Below are 14,597 nucleotides of genomic sequence, written 5' to 3'. Positions count from 1 at the left end.
AAGAAGGAAGGTGAAAAGTGATAATCAGTAGATCTGATTTCCTTTGAGAATCTATTTTTAAAGAAGACAGTCTTGCATCATGTTAGTAGTATATAACCATGCACTGGTTTCTTAAGTACAAATAGGGAAAAAATGCGGCTCACTATTGCTCTGTAGGACTAAAGCTTAAAGGTTTTAGAAAGAAATATCGTTTGGAGATAGAGCAGGTGTTTAGTTAAGCTACTTACTCAAAGAGCTCTCTGTTCAGCAAGGCTGGCAAGTCGTACTCTACAAGCAATTCATAGCTGTGCCATAAAATTGCTGCTACACAGTGCAAATGGGAAGGAGATGGCATCAGAAGACCATACTCTCTTGTAGAGCTGTTTGGACAGATGTAGTTAATTCGGCCACTTTTTTTCATAGCAGCTACTCTTGCCGAATCACTGACCCACTTCAATAGGGCTTGAATTCTAGAAAATGGACACACATAATTTCAAGGTTAAATTTAGTCACACATTACACAGGCTCAAGGTACAAGGAATAATGTGCTATGGAATAGAGAGAAAATGAAATGAATGGTAGGTGTGCATACTGAATATCAACCAGCAAACTAAAAATAATTCCAACATGTCAGTCTAAGATCAAATGGGCAGTATTTTAGCAAATCTCAGGTGACATCTACCTGTTAGGCAGCATTCAAGCACTCATTTTAGTAAAACTAGCTTCATGAGCCCGGAGTCAAAGTAAATCAGACACTGACAATTCAGTATTTTCCCAGGGGGTCTGATTAACAGACGTGGCAACTGCAAGTCATTAGCATAGGCATTTTTCTAAGGTAGATGTGCCTAAATTAACTGCAAATAATTTGTCAGTGGCTTTACTTATAGCATTAACAGGGGAAGTATTTGCAAATATCAAATATTCTGTCTTGTATGGCCATTTCATTTCCCCTCCAACTATAAACAGAAGCTGTGCAAGGGGAAAAGGAGTCCAGGAATGGCTTAAGTCTGAAAAAAGCAATTGCAAACTCACACACATCTAAAAGGCAGTTTGCTCTGGCTTCTGTTGGTTGGCTACCTTGGACTCTCAAAGATTTACACGCTCATGTCCCTCTACGGCATGTATATATAATACTAGTGTTGTGGAATTTAGTTGTATGCTTTATCCTATACACAAGGAAAACATCAGGCCGCTAGCAGTGCCCCTACTTCCAAACACCTTTTACCAGTCTCCACTGACATGGATACAAACTGGTAGTGTCCAGATTACCCAGATCTGCATTTGTGGTCCCTTCGAGGGCACCACTGTAATAATCCCTGCAATCCATGATCCCCACATTTTGTGTGTGTGTGTGCTTGTGTGTATTAGAAACAATGCACATTGTTTACCTATCTTTCGTTCCAGGGTCCTGAGTAGTCCCGAGCTGATAGAGAATGTCAATGGTAGAGTCAGATGACAGGCCATTTAATCTCCCAAAAAGCAAGGGGCTATTCAAATCTTCTCACATAAAAGAAAAGTAGATTTGTTAATGTCTTGAGGAACATGCAATTCACTAGCTAACAAGTGTTGTTTAACGTACCGAATAATAAAACAAACCTTAAACTTTTATCTTAACAATAGTAGTATAATTATCATCGATACAAAGAAAGGTAGCTGGACAACTTAACTGCAAATTATCCTACACTGTTGATAACTTTAAAATCACTTATTTTTAAACTACTAAACTAAATGCTTTTCATTATTCCAATACACTTATTCATTTCTCTAAACAAGGAAAGGCTGTAAGACACTTTATCAAGTCACCAGATTATTAAAACAGGAAACAGCCACATTCTTACCTGTAGGATCACTCCCTGATGCAGAACAGTTTCTTAAAAGAATGTCTATCAGTTTCAGGCCTATTCTGGTAGACTGAAGTCCAATTTTTACAAGCACTGCCTCAATGTTTGGAGAATGCATGCCACAGTATGGAGACATCAGTAGAGCAGCACATGTCTGCAACAGGTTGGCAGTTGGTGCCGCGGCACTTGCCATCATTCCTTCTAAATCACTTATGTGAGTGAGGCAATGGTGCAACAACCTTAACCATCCAATGCTGGGAAACAAAAAAAAAAACAAAACTTAATTAAAACAAGCTTAAAAATGAAAGGAAGGGTACTGTCAACTTCAGTGCTAACAGTGGAGAAGCTTTGCAATGCAGAAAATGACAACATCAATTCAAGAAGGCATACTAACTCCATGTAAGCTAATAATAGGCCAAAATAGAAAAATGAAAAGTGCCATATCCCAGATTGATCATGTTCTTTTAAACAATAAGAATAGCAACAACTTTTTAAAATGGCAAGATAAAATGCTTTGGGTTCCAAGCTTAGAATCTGCCGGGCATGCTATGTTTATGGAAGGATCCCTGTGGAAAACTATAAGGCCATCTTTGGCCTTGAAACAGTGGTACAGACAAGGTAACAGACAGGTGCGAGTAATGAGAGTATTGGAAATTAGAAGACAAATAAACTGCTTTCTCATGAGGTCACCATTTTACCCAGAAGTCTGAGCTCCCAATAGAATAATCTGTTTTGGACAAGGTCTAGTACAAAAAGCAGACTCTTTGACAGTCACTGCAATTTTTTAAAAAAAGATTTGTTACGATTCAGTCCACAACAGATAGTACTGAACCTCTTGATGAACTGTTCCATGCTCTCAGGCCTGGCACCAGAGGGGCCCCAGGTGAGGCAGTGGCCTGTGGCCCAGATGCTCTGAGGGGCCAATGGGCCCATTGGCCACCCTCCCTGCTCCAGTATCCCAATGTAATGCACCGGGTGGGGCAAAGAGGTCCTGCTGCTGCACTGGCAGCGTGGTAATGGAGCCACTTCAACAGATGTGCTGGGGTAATGAAGCCACCTGGTGGGCTCAGGGCACTTAACGTGGGGGCCTCTTCATCCTTCTTGAGGATGGAAGGGTGGCAGCTGTTCTCGCTTCACTTAGGCAATGAAGGGGATACGTCCAAGTTCAGCTGAAAAAGTCCTGTGGGATCTGCTCTTTGCCCAACCCCCTTTCCCCTTCTTTCCCAATCCCACAGCACAGCTGGGGTTTGTGTACACGCCTGTGTCCTCCCTCCCTCTGCCCCCCCTAAGATGCCCAAAAGGGGGAGGGGCTTTTTCTTTCTTTTGTGCATATATAAACTTTCATTTCCTTCCTCTCTTCTCTCACATCCTCTGCATGTGTGTGTGCATGCGCCTATAATGTAAAATCCAGCTGATTTGTTCTTCCTTTACTCCACCACCAGAAGTCACTAGAGTTGCAGTCAGGTTGGGGGGAAAGGGTGACAAAGAAGCCAAAGCAATTCCTTCCACCCCTGCAGGTTAAAAGCATGAACAGGATTTCCATTACTGAGGTTGTATACCCTGAGCAAGTTTATTCAATTAGCAAAGCTTCATGGGACGGTGTTGACATCCACATAAATGTACCCTGATAGGATTGTGGCAACTTTATAGTCTGATCCTTTTTACTTCACTTTGGGATTAAGTCTCCCCAGGTTAAATTTTTGTTTTTGTTGTTGTTTGTTTTTAAAAACCTACTTAATTCAAGCATTTTAGAGTGTGCTCCCTAGAGTGCACTCCCAATCCTTCCTTTTGGATTTGGCCCAATGGCTTTAACTGTCCTGCACTGGAGGTCACACAATGTCAGGTAATGGACAGGTGGGTGCGGTTGGGGACAAACCACATCACAGAACAAAAGTTGAGGCCTTGTGTTCCCTACCACTGTCTTGGGGTTTCCTGCTGCATTTCCCATGCATATGCAATTTCCTTAGGACCGTGCTGGGCAGGGGCTTTGCTTTTTGAATAGGAAATTGATTTTAAACATATATATGCATAGATATTTAATTAATTTTTATAATGAAATATTTTTAGAATGTTGGTTTATTTGATTGTTTGATTATTTAATTGTTGTTAGCCGCCCTGAGCCCGGCTTCGGCTGGGGAGGGCGGGATATAAATAAAATTTATTATTATTATTATTATTATTATTATTATTATTATTATTATTATTATATTACATAAATTATTTTGATGAGGTTGATGTTTTAATGCAACGAAGAAAAACACAAGTGATATCTATGGAGTTGCAAAGCAGCTGAAAGTAGCTTCTATGTGTTTCTGGCCTACAACACTGCTGACATCTCATAACCTGGCGCATAATGGAGGAAACGCAAGGATACTGACCATACAGAGGGCCTTCTTGGTAGTGGCACCTACCCTGTGGAATGCCCTCCCATCAGATGTTAAAGAGATGAGTAACTATATAACATTTAGGAAACATCTGAAGGCAGCGCTGTATAGGGAAGCTTTTTAAAGGTTTAATGTTTGATTATGTTTTTATATGTGCTGGAAGTTGGGCAGGGTACAGACAAATTGTTGTTATTATACATACCTCGTTTTGGATACCTGGTCTTCAGAAGGAAGGAATGGATTGTTGACGGTTGCAGATGAAGTGTTACCAAAGGCAGTGAGCCCAAGTAATTTAATCTGAGATAGTCCTAACGTGCTAGCATCTCGTGGGCGGTGAAGGCGAAGACAAACGGCGGAGGCAACTTCAGCTTTTACAAGCTGTATTTTTATGTACGTAAGACCACTTGTGATAACAGGCGTAGACAAAGGTAACATGTTCACCCCGTCTGCACTAATTTCAACAGATACTGACGAAGGACATGCTGTAGAAACAGGCAGGCAAACCATACAGTTACTTAGATTTGTGTTATAAACTTGAAGGCATCAAGTTCATTACTTTTAAATGTTAAGTAAAATTATTCAACACGTAAAACAATGTATGCTGCACACACTAGCACTACCTAAATAGTTGGTCAAATAACCAGAAGAGAGGCAACCCTGGACTTAATAAGAAGTGGCATCCAGGACCTGGTGCAAAAGAGACCATTTGATTCTTACCTGTAAAAGAAATTTCTTAATGCATGTAGGAGATTGTTTTAAAATGGGAATTATTTATTTAAAAAATAAAAATAAAATGGGCATTCTTGCTCCAGCTAGTGGTACCAGGCTGTAATTTTGCCTGTTACCACTAGGTGGAGCAAGAATACTGATTTTGAGATCATCTCCACAAGCATACGTGAATGTAAGTGTTGAACTGATTGGAAACAGGGACGACAGTGCTATCAAATTCAACAAATGGTTAAGTGAGCAATTGTCAAGGGAGTCCAACGTCAAAAGAAGTATGAAAAAGAAGTGGGCTAGTGAAAATGATGAAAGGAAAAACAAAGAAGTCAAATAAATAAATAAATAAGCCAAATCTCTCCAGAAAGCATGAGGATTATTCAAAACTACAGTCAACAGATGCTCAGCTAGAATGTATACTGCAAATCAGGAAAGCTACCACCAAGACTAAGAAGACCAAAAGGACTATGATCCAATGTTATCTAGTAAAGCTGATTGGTGGGATAGTCAGAACATATGGAAGGAAGTACTTCTTCTCATGGCACATCTATGGAGTTCACTGCCATTTATCCATTTATATGGCTTTTAATGGGAAATAGCCTTATCCACAGTCCATAGATTTGTGCATCAAGGGTTAAGTGTCTAGTTTGCTATATGCTACCTCCAGGTTCAGAGGAACTATGTCTCTGAATACCCGTGCCAAGCAACAAGTCCTGCTTGTAGGCGTTACATGGGCATCTGGCTGCCCACTGTGGGAAGCTGGATGCTGGGTGAGACAGGCCTTTGGTCTGATGCAGGAAGGCTTTTCTTATGTCATTTAACAATCCTGCTTAACAAATGGTAGCAAGTCACCCATTAAATAAAACATTTCTACAAGGCACAAGCATTCCATAGTAAACTACAGCACAGGTCTTAGCCAAACTGCAAAGGTAACTAGTGTATCGAAAAGATCATCTAGTTGGTACAACATGCGACTTTGCCGTTTTCTTTGCAACTGCTGCATTCATTCATTGGGGTCTTATGCACATTGTACCCCCTTAGCATGAAGCTTTGTACCAACGAAGTTAAGGCCTGTGTGATATGCTGAATAATTGGTTAGTGGAGGGAAAGGAAAGGGAGACTGAGATGCAGACTGATATTAAAAGTTATAAAAAGCAATACGTTACAGTATTGGACAGAGAGAGCAAAGTGACTGTATCAGATATATTTGCCAACTAGCCTTTTCTCAAATGTAGATAAATAGCTTCAAAAACAAGGAATTCTATATTGGATTCAAGATACCATAAAACACAAACTGTAGTTACATGGCCAACACAAATTTATTAAACCAAGATATGAACTGTTTGGCTCATGTGAATATTGCCTTTGTGGACAGCATTCTTATTTACTGAAATAATTGATAATTAAATATTTAATTAAAAACACACACACCCTTTATCCTACAAGATAAATTGTGTTCTCAAAATATACTTACTTGCAAGAGATGCAAGATGAGGCTGAATGTGTATTTCTTTTAACAACACTGCAGCTGGAAGATGAATTGTAAGGTCGCACCAAGCTTCCTCGGGCAAAAAGATGTAAGACCAGGCAGCAGACCGAGCTCTTCTGTGGGGTGGAGTCGCTTGTAGCAACACTTCGGCAGGCTGGGCTGTAGGACTGCTTGATGTGATTGAACCTTTAACAAACGAATGGCACAAATGTGTGAATGATTTCAAAATGAGAGATGACAGAAACATACAAGTGTCAAGCTTGCGTATTGAGGTTATCTAAAACTATTTGAGGCTAACTACAATGCTCCGAGTTTCCTTCAAACAAAGCCCTCAAATATACGGACGGGACAAAGTAACCCAAATCTAGTCCGGGGATGGTACTCACAAGACAGAGTTATAAAGAACTGGAAATTTCTCTTACACAAGCTGCAGAAACACGCCCCCCCCCCGAAAAAGCAGACCAAAATCTTATACTATTTCAAACCAAAAGCAGATGATACAAGAAACATGGAAAGCCTGCACTCTCATGAATGGTACTATACATAATATTTTTATAAGTAATTTTAATTTCAGTCACTATTATATAGATTTTTTTTTTACTATTTGAATCAGCTGAGGATTCAGAATATACCACCTTCTACACCCGATTAACCATATGCATATCATATTTACTAGTAAAATACTTAAAACAAAATGCGGCAATGTGGAGTGATCAGCCCATAACATTTCAGTTATCTTCCCCTTGGTTTTCTCTCCCCAACCGTCAGCCAGCATTCCATAGCCACTGAGCAAGCCTCCAGCAGCCCCATTTCCTACTGTCCCTCTCCTCTCCACCTCATTCCCTGAACAGGTTTTCCACTGGATGTGCTCATTCATCTCTCCTTTCTCAGAGGTTTTTAAGCAGAGGCTGGAAGACCATCTATCAGGGATGCTTTAATTGAGATTCCTGCATTGCATGGAGTTGATTAGATGACTGTTAGGGTATTTTCCAACTCATATTCTATGATATGCTTTGGGATTTTTCTTCTTATTCTAGGATGGGTGGACCCTGTTGTACCTGATTCCAGCTACAATAAAATCTGAAGATTTCTCCACAGTTTTCTCAGGAGAGCTCTCACTTCTGCACCCACAGGGACATTTATATATAGCTTCACTGTGAACTAAGAAATGACTTATCCTGAAAAAATGAGATGATTCTCTATATGCCTTTATATATATATGTCCCTGCCTTTATCTGCCTTTTCCAGCCAATCGCTGGAAAGAGGCTTTCTCCCTAGTGCCTGGATTGTAGCTTTCCCCCCTCTTAGTTAACTAACATCCCATGATCCCAATGGATTGTTTGGTTTCTTCCCTGACCCAGCTTTTTTTCAGTCTGAAGGTTTTTTGTACTGTTATCTGTTGATACCTGCCCCTTGTGTGGGGATGGTGCTATTTTGACTACATTTGCAGGAGCACATGAACACTTGAATCAGAAACAGAGGAGGTTATTATTACTATAGCATCTGCAACGTCACTGAAAAACTAAGGGGGCTTCAACATGGCAGTCTTAAAATGGCACATAACATACCCAATGGTGCAAAGTTGTGGATTCCTTCTGCGTTATCAGGTTCAGAAGCTAGAACTCTTGCTTTCAAACTACTATCTGTTGCCTTGCTAGGGCCTGAGTCTAGAAATTTCATAATAGTTGAAACCATGCTTCTTGCTGTGTTTACTATGGCTCTGGTACTTGTCACCATGTTATTGCAAATAAGCTGAACTCCTCCTATAAAGAAACAGAAAGTTAATGAAGGTTACAGCAAGTGACATGAAGCAAACAACAACAACAACAAAAACCCAAGTCCCCTCTTTTTAAACAAGCAAGACATAACACTGCAAATTTGGTCTAATTGGTTGTTATTGATGGCGTTCAAACACGATTCCAATTGCAATTACCCATACTATTGTTTCACTGAGAACCTAGAAATTAAGAAATTGTGGTGCACACACAAAGTGAAGTAAAGTAAAAGTAAAGGACCTCTGGACGGTTAAGTCCAGTCAAAGGCGACTCTGGGGTTGCGGCGCTCATCTTGCTTTCAGGCCAAGGGAGCCGGCATTTGTCCACAGACAGCTTTCCAGGTCATGTGGCCAGCATGACTAAACCGTTACTGGTGCACGGAGGACTGTGATGATTGCCAGAGTGCACGGAAACGCCGTTTACCTTCCCACTGCAGCGATACCTATTTATCTACCTGCACTGGCATGCTTTCGAACTGCAAGGTTGGCAGCAGCTGGGAAAGAGCAACAGGAGCTCACTCCGTCGCAGGGATGCGAACCGCCGACCTTCTGATCAGCAAGCCCAAGAGGCTCAGTGGTTTACACATAGTTGTAGGCCAATATTGATATGTAAAATCAGATTCCATGTATGTAATTTGTATTGATATGTAAAGTGTAAAATCAGATGTAAGTCAGATTCCAAACAGCCATGCATAGAACCATGCATGCATACTGGGACCAACACAGGTGCCACAGCAGTCTCTTGAACCGCACCCCCAAAAGTAACTCCTGATGGCCAGGGAACCTCTTCAACAGCATATGTTACTCTGCAGAGTTCCACAGACTGAGAGAGGGAGGGGAGAGAGAGTGAAGATTCTCACACACAAGGCTGTTTTTATCCCAACCTTAGTAATCTTCTAGACAGATTTTCCCAGGGAAAAGACTCACCCATATCATGAAATGCTTTCAGTGCCTCGCTGGTATCCAGCACTCTTAAGATGAACCACAGTAGTGGCTCAGACAACTGGCAAGTGGCAAGAGAACCCTGGTGGAAATGCAAAAAATCATATAGTTTTAAATAAACATGATTGTACTATTTTGATTTTTTTTGACAGAAATTGCTTCCAAATGATCAGACTTTTATAGTTTATTTCTTCATACTAAAAGGGAACAATGCATGCCGTCCACTTTTTTCAAACCAAACATTAAGCAATAGATGGTGGAACATTCAATTGTAATGCCTGATCAATATACTAATGAGATGAGAAAATTACGACCAATTAGTTGACTAGCCCTGCAGCAGCAGTGAAACAAAGAAATCTAATAATACCTGTATTGACCTTAAAAAAGCATGTAAAAAATCTACTAATGAAATAAAATTATTTAATAAAACCAAAAGCAAATCCAAAAACTAGTTAATACTTGCATGTTGATCCAGGATTTAGGGAGTTCTCCATTTTTAATCACAAAGATTAATAGAGATTCAAAAAATCACTATCAGCTGACAGATTAGCCAAGCTAATCGGTCATCCAAATATTTAGATAGTCTTACTTTTATTGATTATGCCACTTCTGGGGGAACCCAGTCAGATGTGCAGCAAATAAAAAATTTTTTTTTTAAGAAATCATAAGGAAATTTAAAAACAATGTTAAAACAGACATTTCAAAACAGAACAAAATACTACTAAAACTGGCATGAGCTAACATAAGAAAAACCCAGCTGTAAACAGGCCATTAGAAGCAGAATAGCTATCCATCAACCCATATCCCCAACAGATCAAATTACGTAATATGGACTCCAGTGCATCACAAGCAGATAAAAGGTGCTTGCAAAACGGCTTTAGATTATTCAGGTAGATCTAGTCCTGCCACATGTTGCACAGAAGGCAAAAAGCCTAAAATGGTCATAGACCAATCAATCTGTTTCAGGTTTTGGAGAAAATTCCTTGGCACTCTCAATATGATGCTCAGTCATGCACATGAGCAGTAGAGAGCCAGCGAGTCATCCAAAAACACTTTTTACAGTGCAGCACCACACTACTAATAAACTGCTATTAGTTGTAGGTCTTCTTCTGCTTCCTCTGGTGCATTAAGATTAGATAGGGAATTCCCTCCACAGAGCTTGAAATGGCTTTATGCAGCACAGTGTAAAAGAATTAAGTCAATGAACATGGAGAGGAAAACAAAAATATATATAATATCCCATTTCACCAGAGCTTGCTTAAAGAATTATCAGTGCTTCCCTATCTCTACTAGAACTACTACTCACACATCCAAGGATTGCATTTGCTCACTTTGTAGCCATTGGAAACTACATTCTGCAGCATGTTCAAAGCTGTTCTGGTGGAAGCATCCTGAGACCACACAAAAGTTATGAAGAAGACACATTTGTCTCCATCTAAATCGACCTCAATCTGGTGCTCTTCAGGACATGGAAGGAGAATTATTAGTTGGCAACACAGCCTGCTGCACAAGAACACACACTGTATGCCACAGGAGGGAAGGGCTCCACAAGCAGCACGCTCAGGAGCCTGGATTCAGTTGTCAACAACCTTGCATAGGAAATGCAAAAGAAACTCAGGCCATTGGTCCATCTAACTCAGTATTGTCTGCAATGACTGGAAGCAAGTGTTGGGGATTGAACCTGGAACTTTTGACACTCAGAGCATGTGCAATGACACTCTAAGTTGAATATGCTATTGTACAGTTGTATATAGAGTTTCCAAATGCCTTAGGCAGGGACAGGATCAGGCCCATTCAACGCAATTACAAAGTAATATTTGAAACACTTACTTGTCTCCCCATATACCCACAGGCCATGTAGGTAAGAATTGGCTGAAGCATCACCTGCACCGTAGTGGCTTTTTTACTGAGTGTTGTTAGTATGGTAAACAATCCATCTCCAACCGAAATGGCATCCAATCCACCGTGAAAATTCTCGTGTTTTGTAAGATGTAAACCACTTGCACCTAGGAGCAATTAAATATATTCCTATCAGCTTGAGGGTAATAAAACAACCCTTGCTAAACACTGAAGATAAGCTCTGCCCCCACTTAATCTTGGGTGCCCTTTTAACTATTGCAAATAGAATATATACTGTAAAATCTATTGCCCAAGAAGTGCATATCATATAAATAACCCTCTGACAGCATAATATTAACAAATCATGTAATTCTGTTCAGACTTTGGGTGTTTTTGAAAGCAAGAAAGGAGTTATTTGGCCTTATCTGGAGATATATTTAGGGTTTACACCCACACCCCCAAATTAGGAGACTAATTTTAATTCTGAAAAATTAAGCAACTGACAGAAGGATGATGCACTGAGAAATTGATGAGGTGAGTTTAACACTGGGATTTAAGGGCCCAAGTACTCATGTGAGTGTTCATGTACCAGATACGGATTTAGGATACAATAATTTTAATATAGGCCACTCCGTGCTGTGTTAAAATATTGCAAATTAAATCAAACAAATCAAATTAAAGCCTTTAAATTAAAAGCCCAGAGCCACTAGGCTCTACAAATACAAGCAGGATCTGGTCCTATAATATGCTAGCATGGGAAACTGTCTAAGAACTGAGTGTAGACAACTGCTTTAAGCTTTTTAGCAAACAAGGCGGATATAAAAATAAGTACATTCACTATTAAAATACCTACCAATTATCATTGCCATAGCACTGCTGTTACACTGGCCCAGAGCAGAAAGAATCTGGCTCATAATCTGCTGGTTAGCTAAGACTAGGTCAGCCACATATGCTGTTGAGCCTTGAGTACTGCCACTGTTTCCATTGCTATCTTTTCCACCTGAAACCTTTTCTTCATCGGAAACGCTGTCCGTAGTGCTGCTGGCCATTTGAGCCCGAGCGCTATATTCTCTGTTGCTTGAAAGTGGCAGCTGCACTAGGATGTTGACCAGCTTGAGCAAATCGAACATGAGCTGATCCCTCGTCATCTCTCCACAGACTGCTTTGGCATCCCCTGGCCGGATGATATTAGCAAAAAGCCCTCCAAAACATGCTCTAGCACCCACTGAACTGTCGGACCCACTGCGAGACATAACTTTGTCAGCACACGTAATGTAATGGTGCACAAGAAATGTGATGGATTCAATAACAGCAGAAATGGTGCTCACAGAGACAACTTCAAAATTCTGCTCAAGGGTAAATTCCAGAAGCTTCACTTGTGCATCCAGAGGCCCCTGGCCAGCCTGGAAAGCACCCCTGGAAGGGAAGGAAATTCAAATTAGGATTATTTTCGCTCATGAAAACCAACAATTTACACGCCCTGAAATTGTGCATGTAAGAAATGGCTGCCCACTCTTCCTGTTTGCTTTTTCAATTTCTATGGTTGTATTGTTTTATTACTTCAGAATCTTTCTAGAGATTAGAAGGTAGGGTATACATTTTTACGTAGATAAAAATAGTAAGTGCAACTCCTGATCACATGCAGTTCATTCTGCTCTCTCCTAGGGCCAGTAACAGTGGTTGAGAGTGTTGGATTAGGTACTGGGAGACCAGGGGCCAAATCCTAACTAGCCATGAAGCTTGCTGGGTAATCTTGAAGCCGTGTCACCATCTTTCACCATAACCTACTTCAAAAGGTTGACCTCATTGGAGGCAAGGTGTGATATTATTGTAATAAGAAGTAAAAAGGAAGAGCATAGTCCCTTCCAACTCTAAAATTCTGTGAAATGCTGAAAATCAGACAATAAAAAATCATCTTGTTTCTTTTTATAAATTTAGATTTCAACTAGAGATGTGAAGGCTTGGGGAAAAAAACCTGGGGAAAAATGTGGGGGGAGGGGACCTGGAAAAATTTGGACAACAGAGTCGGGGGTGGGGAATCCAATCCACCTGAGACCTTCACACCTTTAATTTCAACCCAACTTTGAACCTTAAATAAAAGTATTTATAATAATCAAAAGTTTACCTCTCCGTTGAAAGAATATGTATTAATTTTAATAAAAATTCACTGAACATCTGAGGGCATGTTGAAGAAAGGTGCACTTGTAAACGAGTAAGAAATTCTTGCATAGCTTGAGTAGCTGTTGGACCAACCTAGGGGGAGGGAAAGATTTTAAAAGGTATTTTGATTATGTTCTGAAGAATGGCATTTTCTGAAACAGTTCCCAAGCCCTTGTCATTATAGATGGCTGCATAAAGAGTCTTACAAGCTCAATCAGAAACAAGGCTGGTGACAATGCTATCCCACACTTTCAGTGGAACATGCACTCTACGCTCCACATGACTAAAATCATGTGATGAGATAGTGGAGCACATGAGAAATCCCTTCCCACTGTGTCTTTGAGGAAAGGCCTGAAAAAGGGGGGGGGGGAGGGAGCCTGCCAAATGTCCATAGGCAGTCCTTGAGAGCTGGAACCCTGCACATGCTAACTCCTTCTTAAGAGTCACATGTACATGGTGGAAGGCAGTAAATAGTTTTATACTATTGACAAAGCTGGTACACAGTCATTATGATTAAGAAACAGACAAGTAGAGAATGCTGACAGGAAGCAATCAGTCTTCAATCATTCAGTGTTATTTCACACACAAGCTTTTCACCATCCTTAGGTGAGCTGAATGCCACCAATATTTGTTTAGAGCCAGTAAAAATATTACCTGTGGACTATGTTGATTTGTTCCATGAGGGTTGGTTCCCGAAAGAAACTTCACTAAAACATGAATGAGGTTGGAATCTGACACCAACAGTTGGGCAGTACTTTCCTGAGATGTAATGGCACTGCTGGGACCAGCTGTAAGACAAAGTTTTTAAAAAGTAAAATTCCCAAATAGCTACACTGTTTCATCCAGTACAGAAAAGGCCGCGCTCAGTATCGTCTTATGGCATCAGACAAAGGTTTAGTTAAGGTTTCTGTGGAAATGTTTACTCAAAAACTGTTGAGAGTTTGTTGTAGTTCTAGCTCATGTTACTGAACCTGTGAGTGTTTCAACCTTTCCTGTTTCATCCCTTATTTTGAGCTTTTGCATAATAAATGTTCATCTCGTTTCTCTTTCATACTCTATTTTTGTAAGGAAAAATGCTGTTGGGCTGCAGTTTGCATGGCCGCCGATACGAGCTGCAGGGTGACTACAGAACTGCAGGCAGATGCCTCAGGCAGCCAAGTGGGGAAGTGGGAGGAAGAAGGAGGTAACCAGAGGCAGGCAGGTGGGTAAATCAGCACAGTGTAGCTTTGCAAACCTTCCTGGTCTCTCTCTGTTGTTGGTTGGTTTGGGAGACAGGGTGCAAGGGAGTAGGCCAACGGAGGAAGAGGGGCAGGCAAGTGGCCAAGACACACCTTCCCATGCCCTTCCAGTCTCCCCTTTGTCTGCCTCTTACTTAAAGAAGGAAAAGTGCGTTTAAAAATGCACACTTTCTTCCGGCCATGGCACAAGAGCAGTGAAGGGCAGAAATACTTCCACATCTTCATTCCCCT

General features: G+C 40.7%; 1 protein-coding gene across 2 annotated transcripts in view; it reads right to left on the bottom strand.

Annotated features, from left to right (window-relative positions):
- BIRC6 (baculoviral IAP repeat containing 6) overlaps positions 1 to 14,597 on the bottom strand; it is a 139,323-nt gene that overhangs the window by 60,359 nt on the left and 64,367 nt on the right. For both annotated transcript variants that reach the window (XM_083604160.1, XM_083604161.1), the window contains exons 44-54: positions 13,783 to 13,916; positions 13,094 to 13,221; positions 11,822 to 12,384; positions 10,960 to 11,135; positions 9,115 to 9,211; positions 7,982 to 8,176; positions 6,399 to 6,599; positions 4,407 to 4,686; positions 1,818 to 2,074; positions 1,368 to 1,476; positions 228 to 449 (exon numbers count right to left, since the gene is read on the bottom strand). In XM_083604160.1, the coding sequence (XP_083460286.1) occupies positions 228 to 449; positions 1,368 to 1,476; positions 1,818 to 2,074; positions 4,407 to 4,686; positions 6,399 to 6,599; positions 7,982 to 8,176; positions 9,115 to 9,211; positions 10,960 to 11,135; positions 11,822 to 12,384; positions 13,094 to 13,221; positions 13,783 to 13,916 (2,362 nt within the window). The remainder of the gene's footprint in view (positions 1 to 227; positions 450 to 1,367; positions 1,477 to 1,817; positions 2,075 to 4,406; positions 4,687 to 6,398; positions 6,600 to 7,981; positions 8,177 to 9,114; positions 9,212 to 10,959; positions 11,136 to 11,821; positions 12,385 to 13,093; positions 13,222 to 13,782; positions 13,917 to 14,597) is intronic.

Source organism: Podarcis filfolensis (assembly GCF_964270895.1).
Source record: "Podarcis filfolensis genome assembly, chromosome: 3".
NCBI lineage: Eukaryota > Metazoa > Chordata > Lepidosauria > Squamata > Lacertidae > Podarcis > Podarcis filfolensis.
Note: the sequence above shows the minus strand (reverse complement) of the source record. Positions and strands in the feature narration are given on the sequence as shown.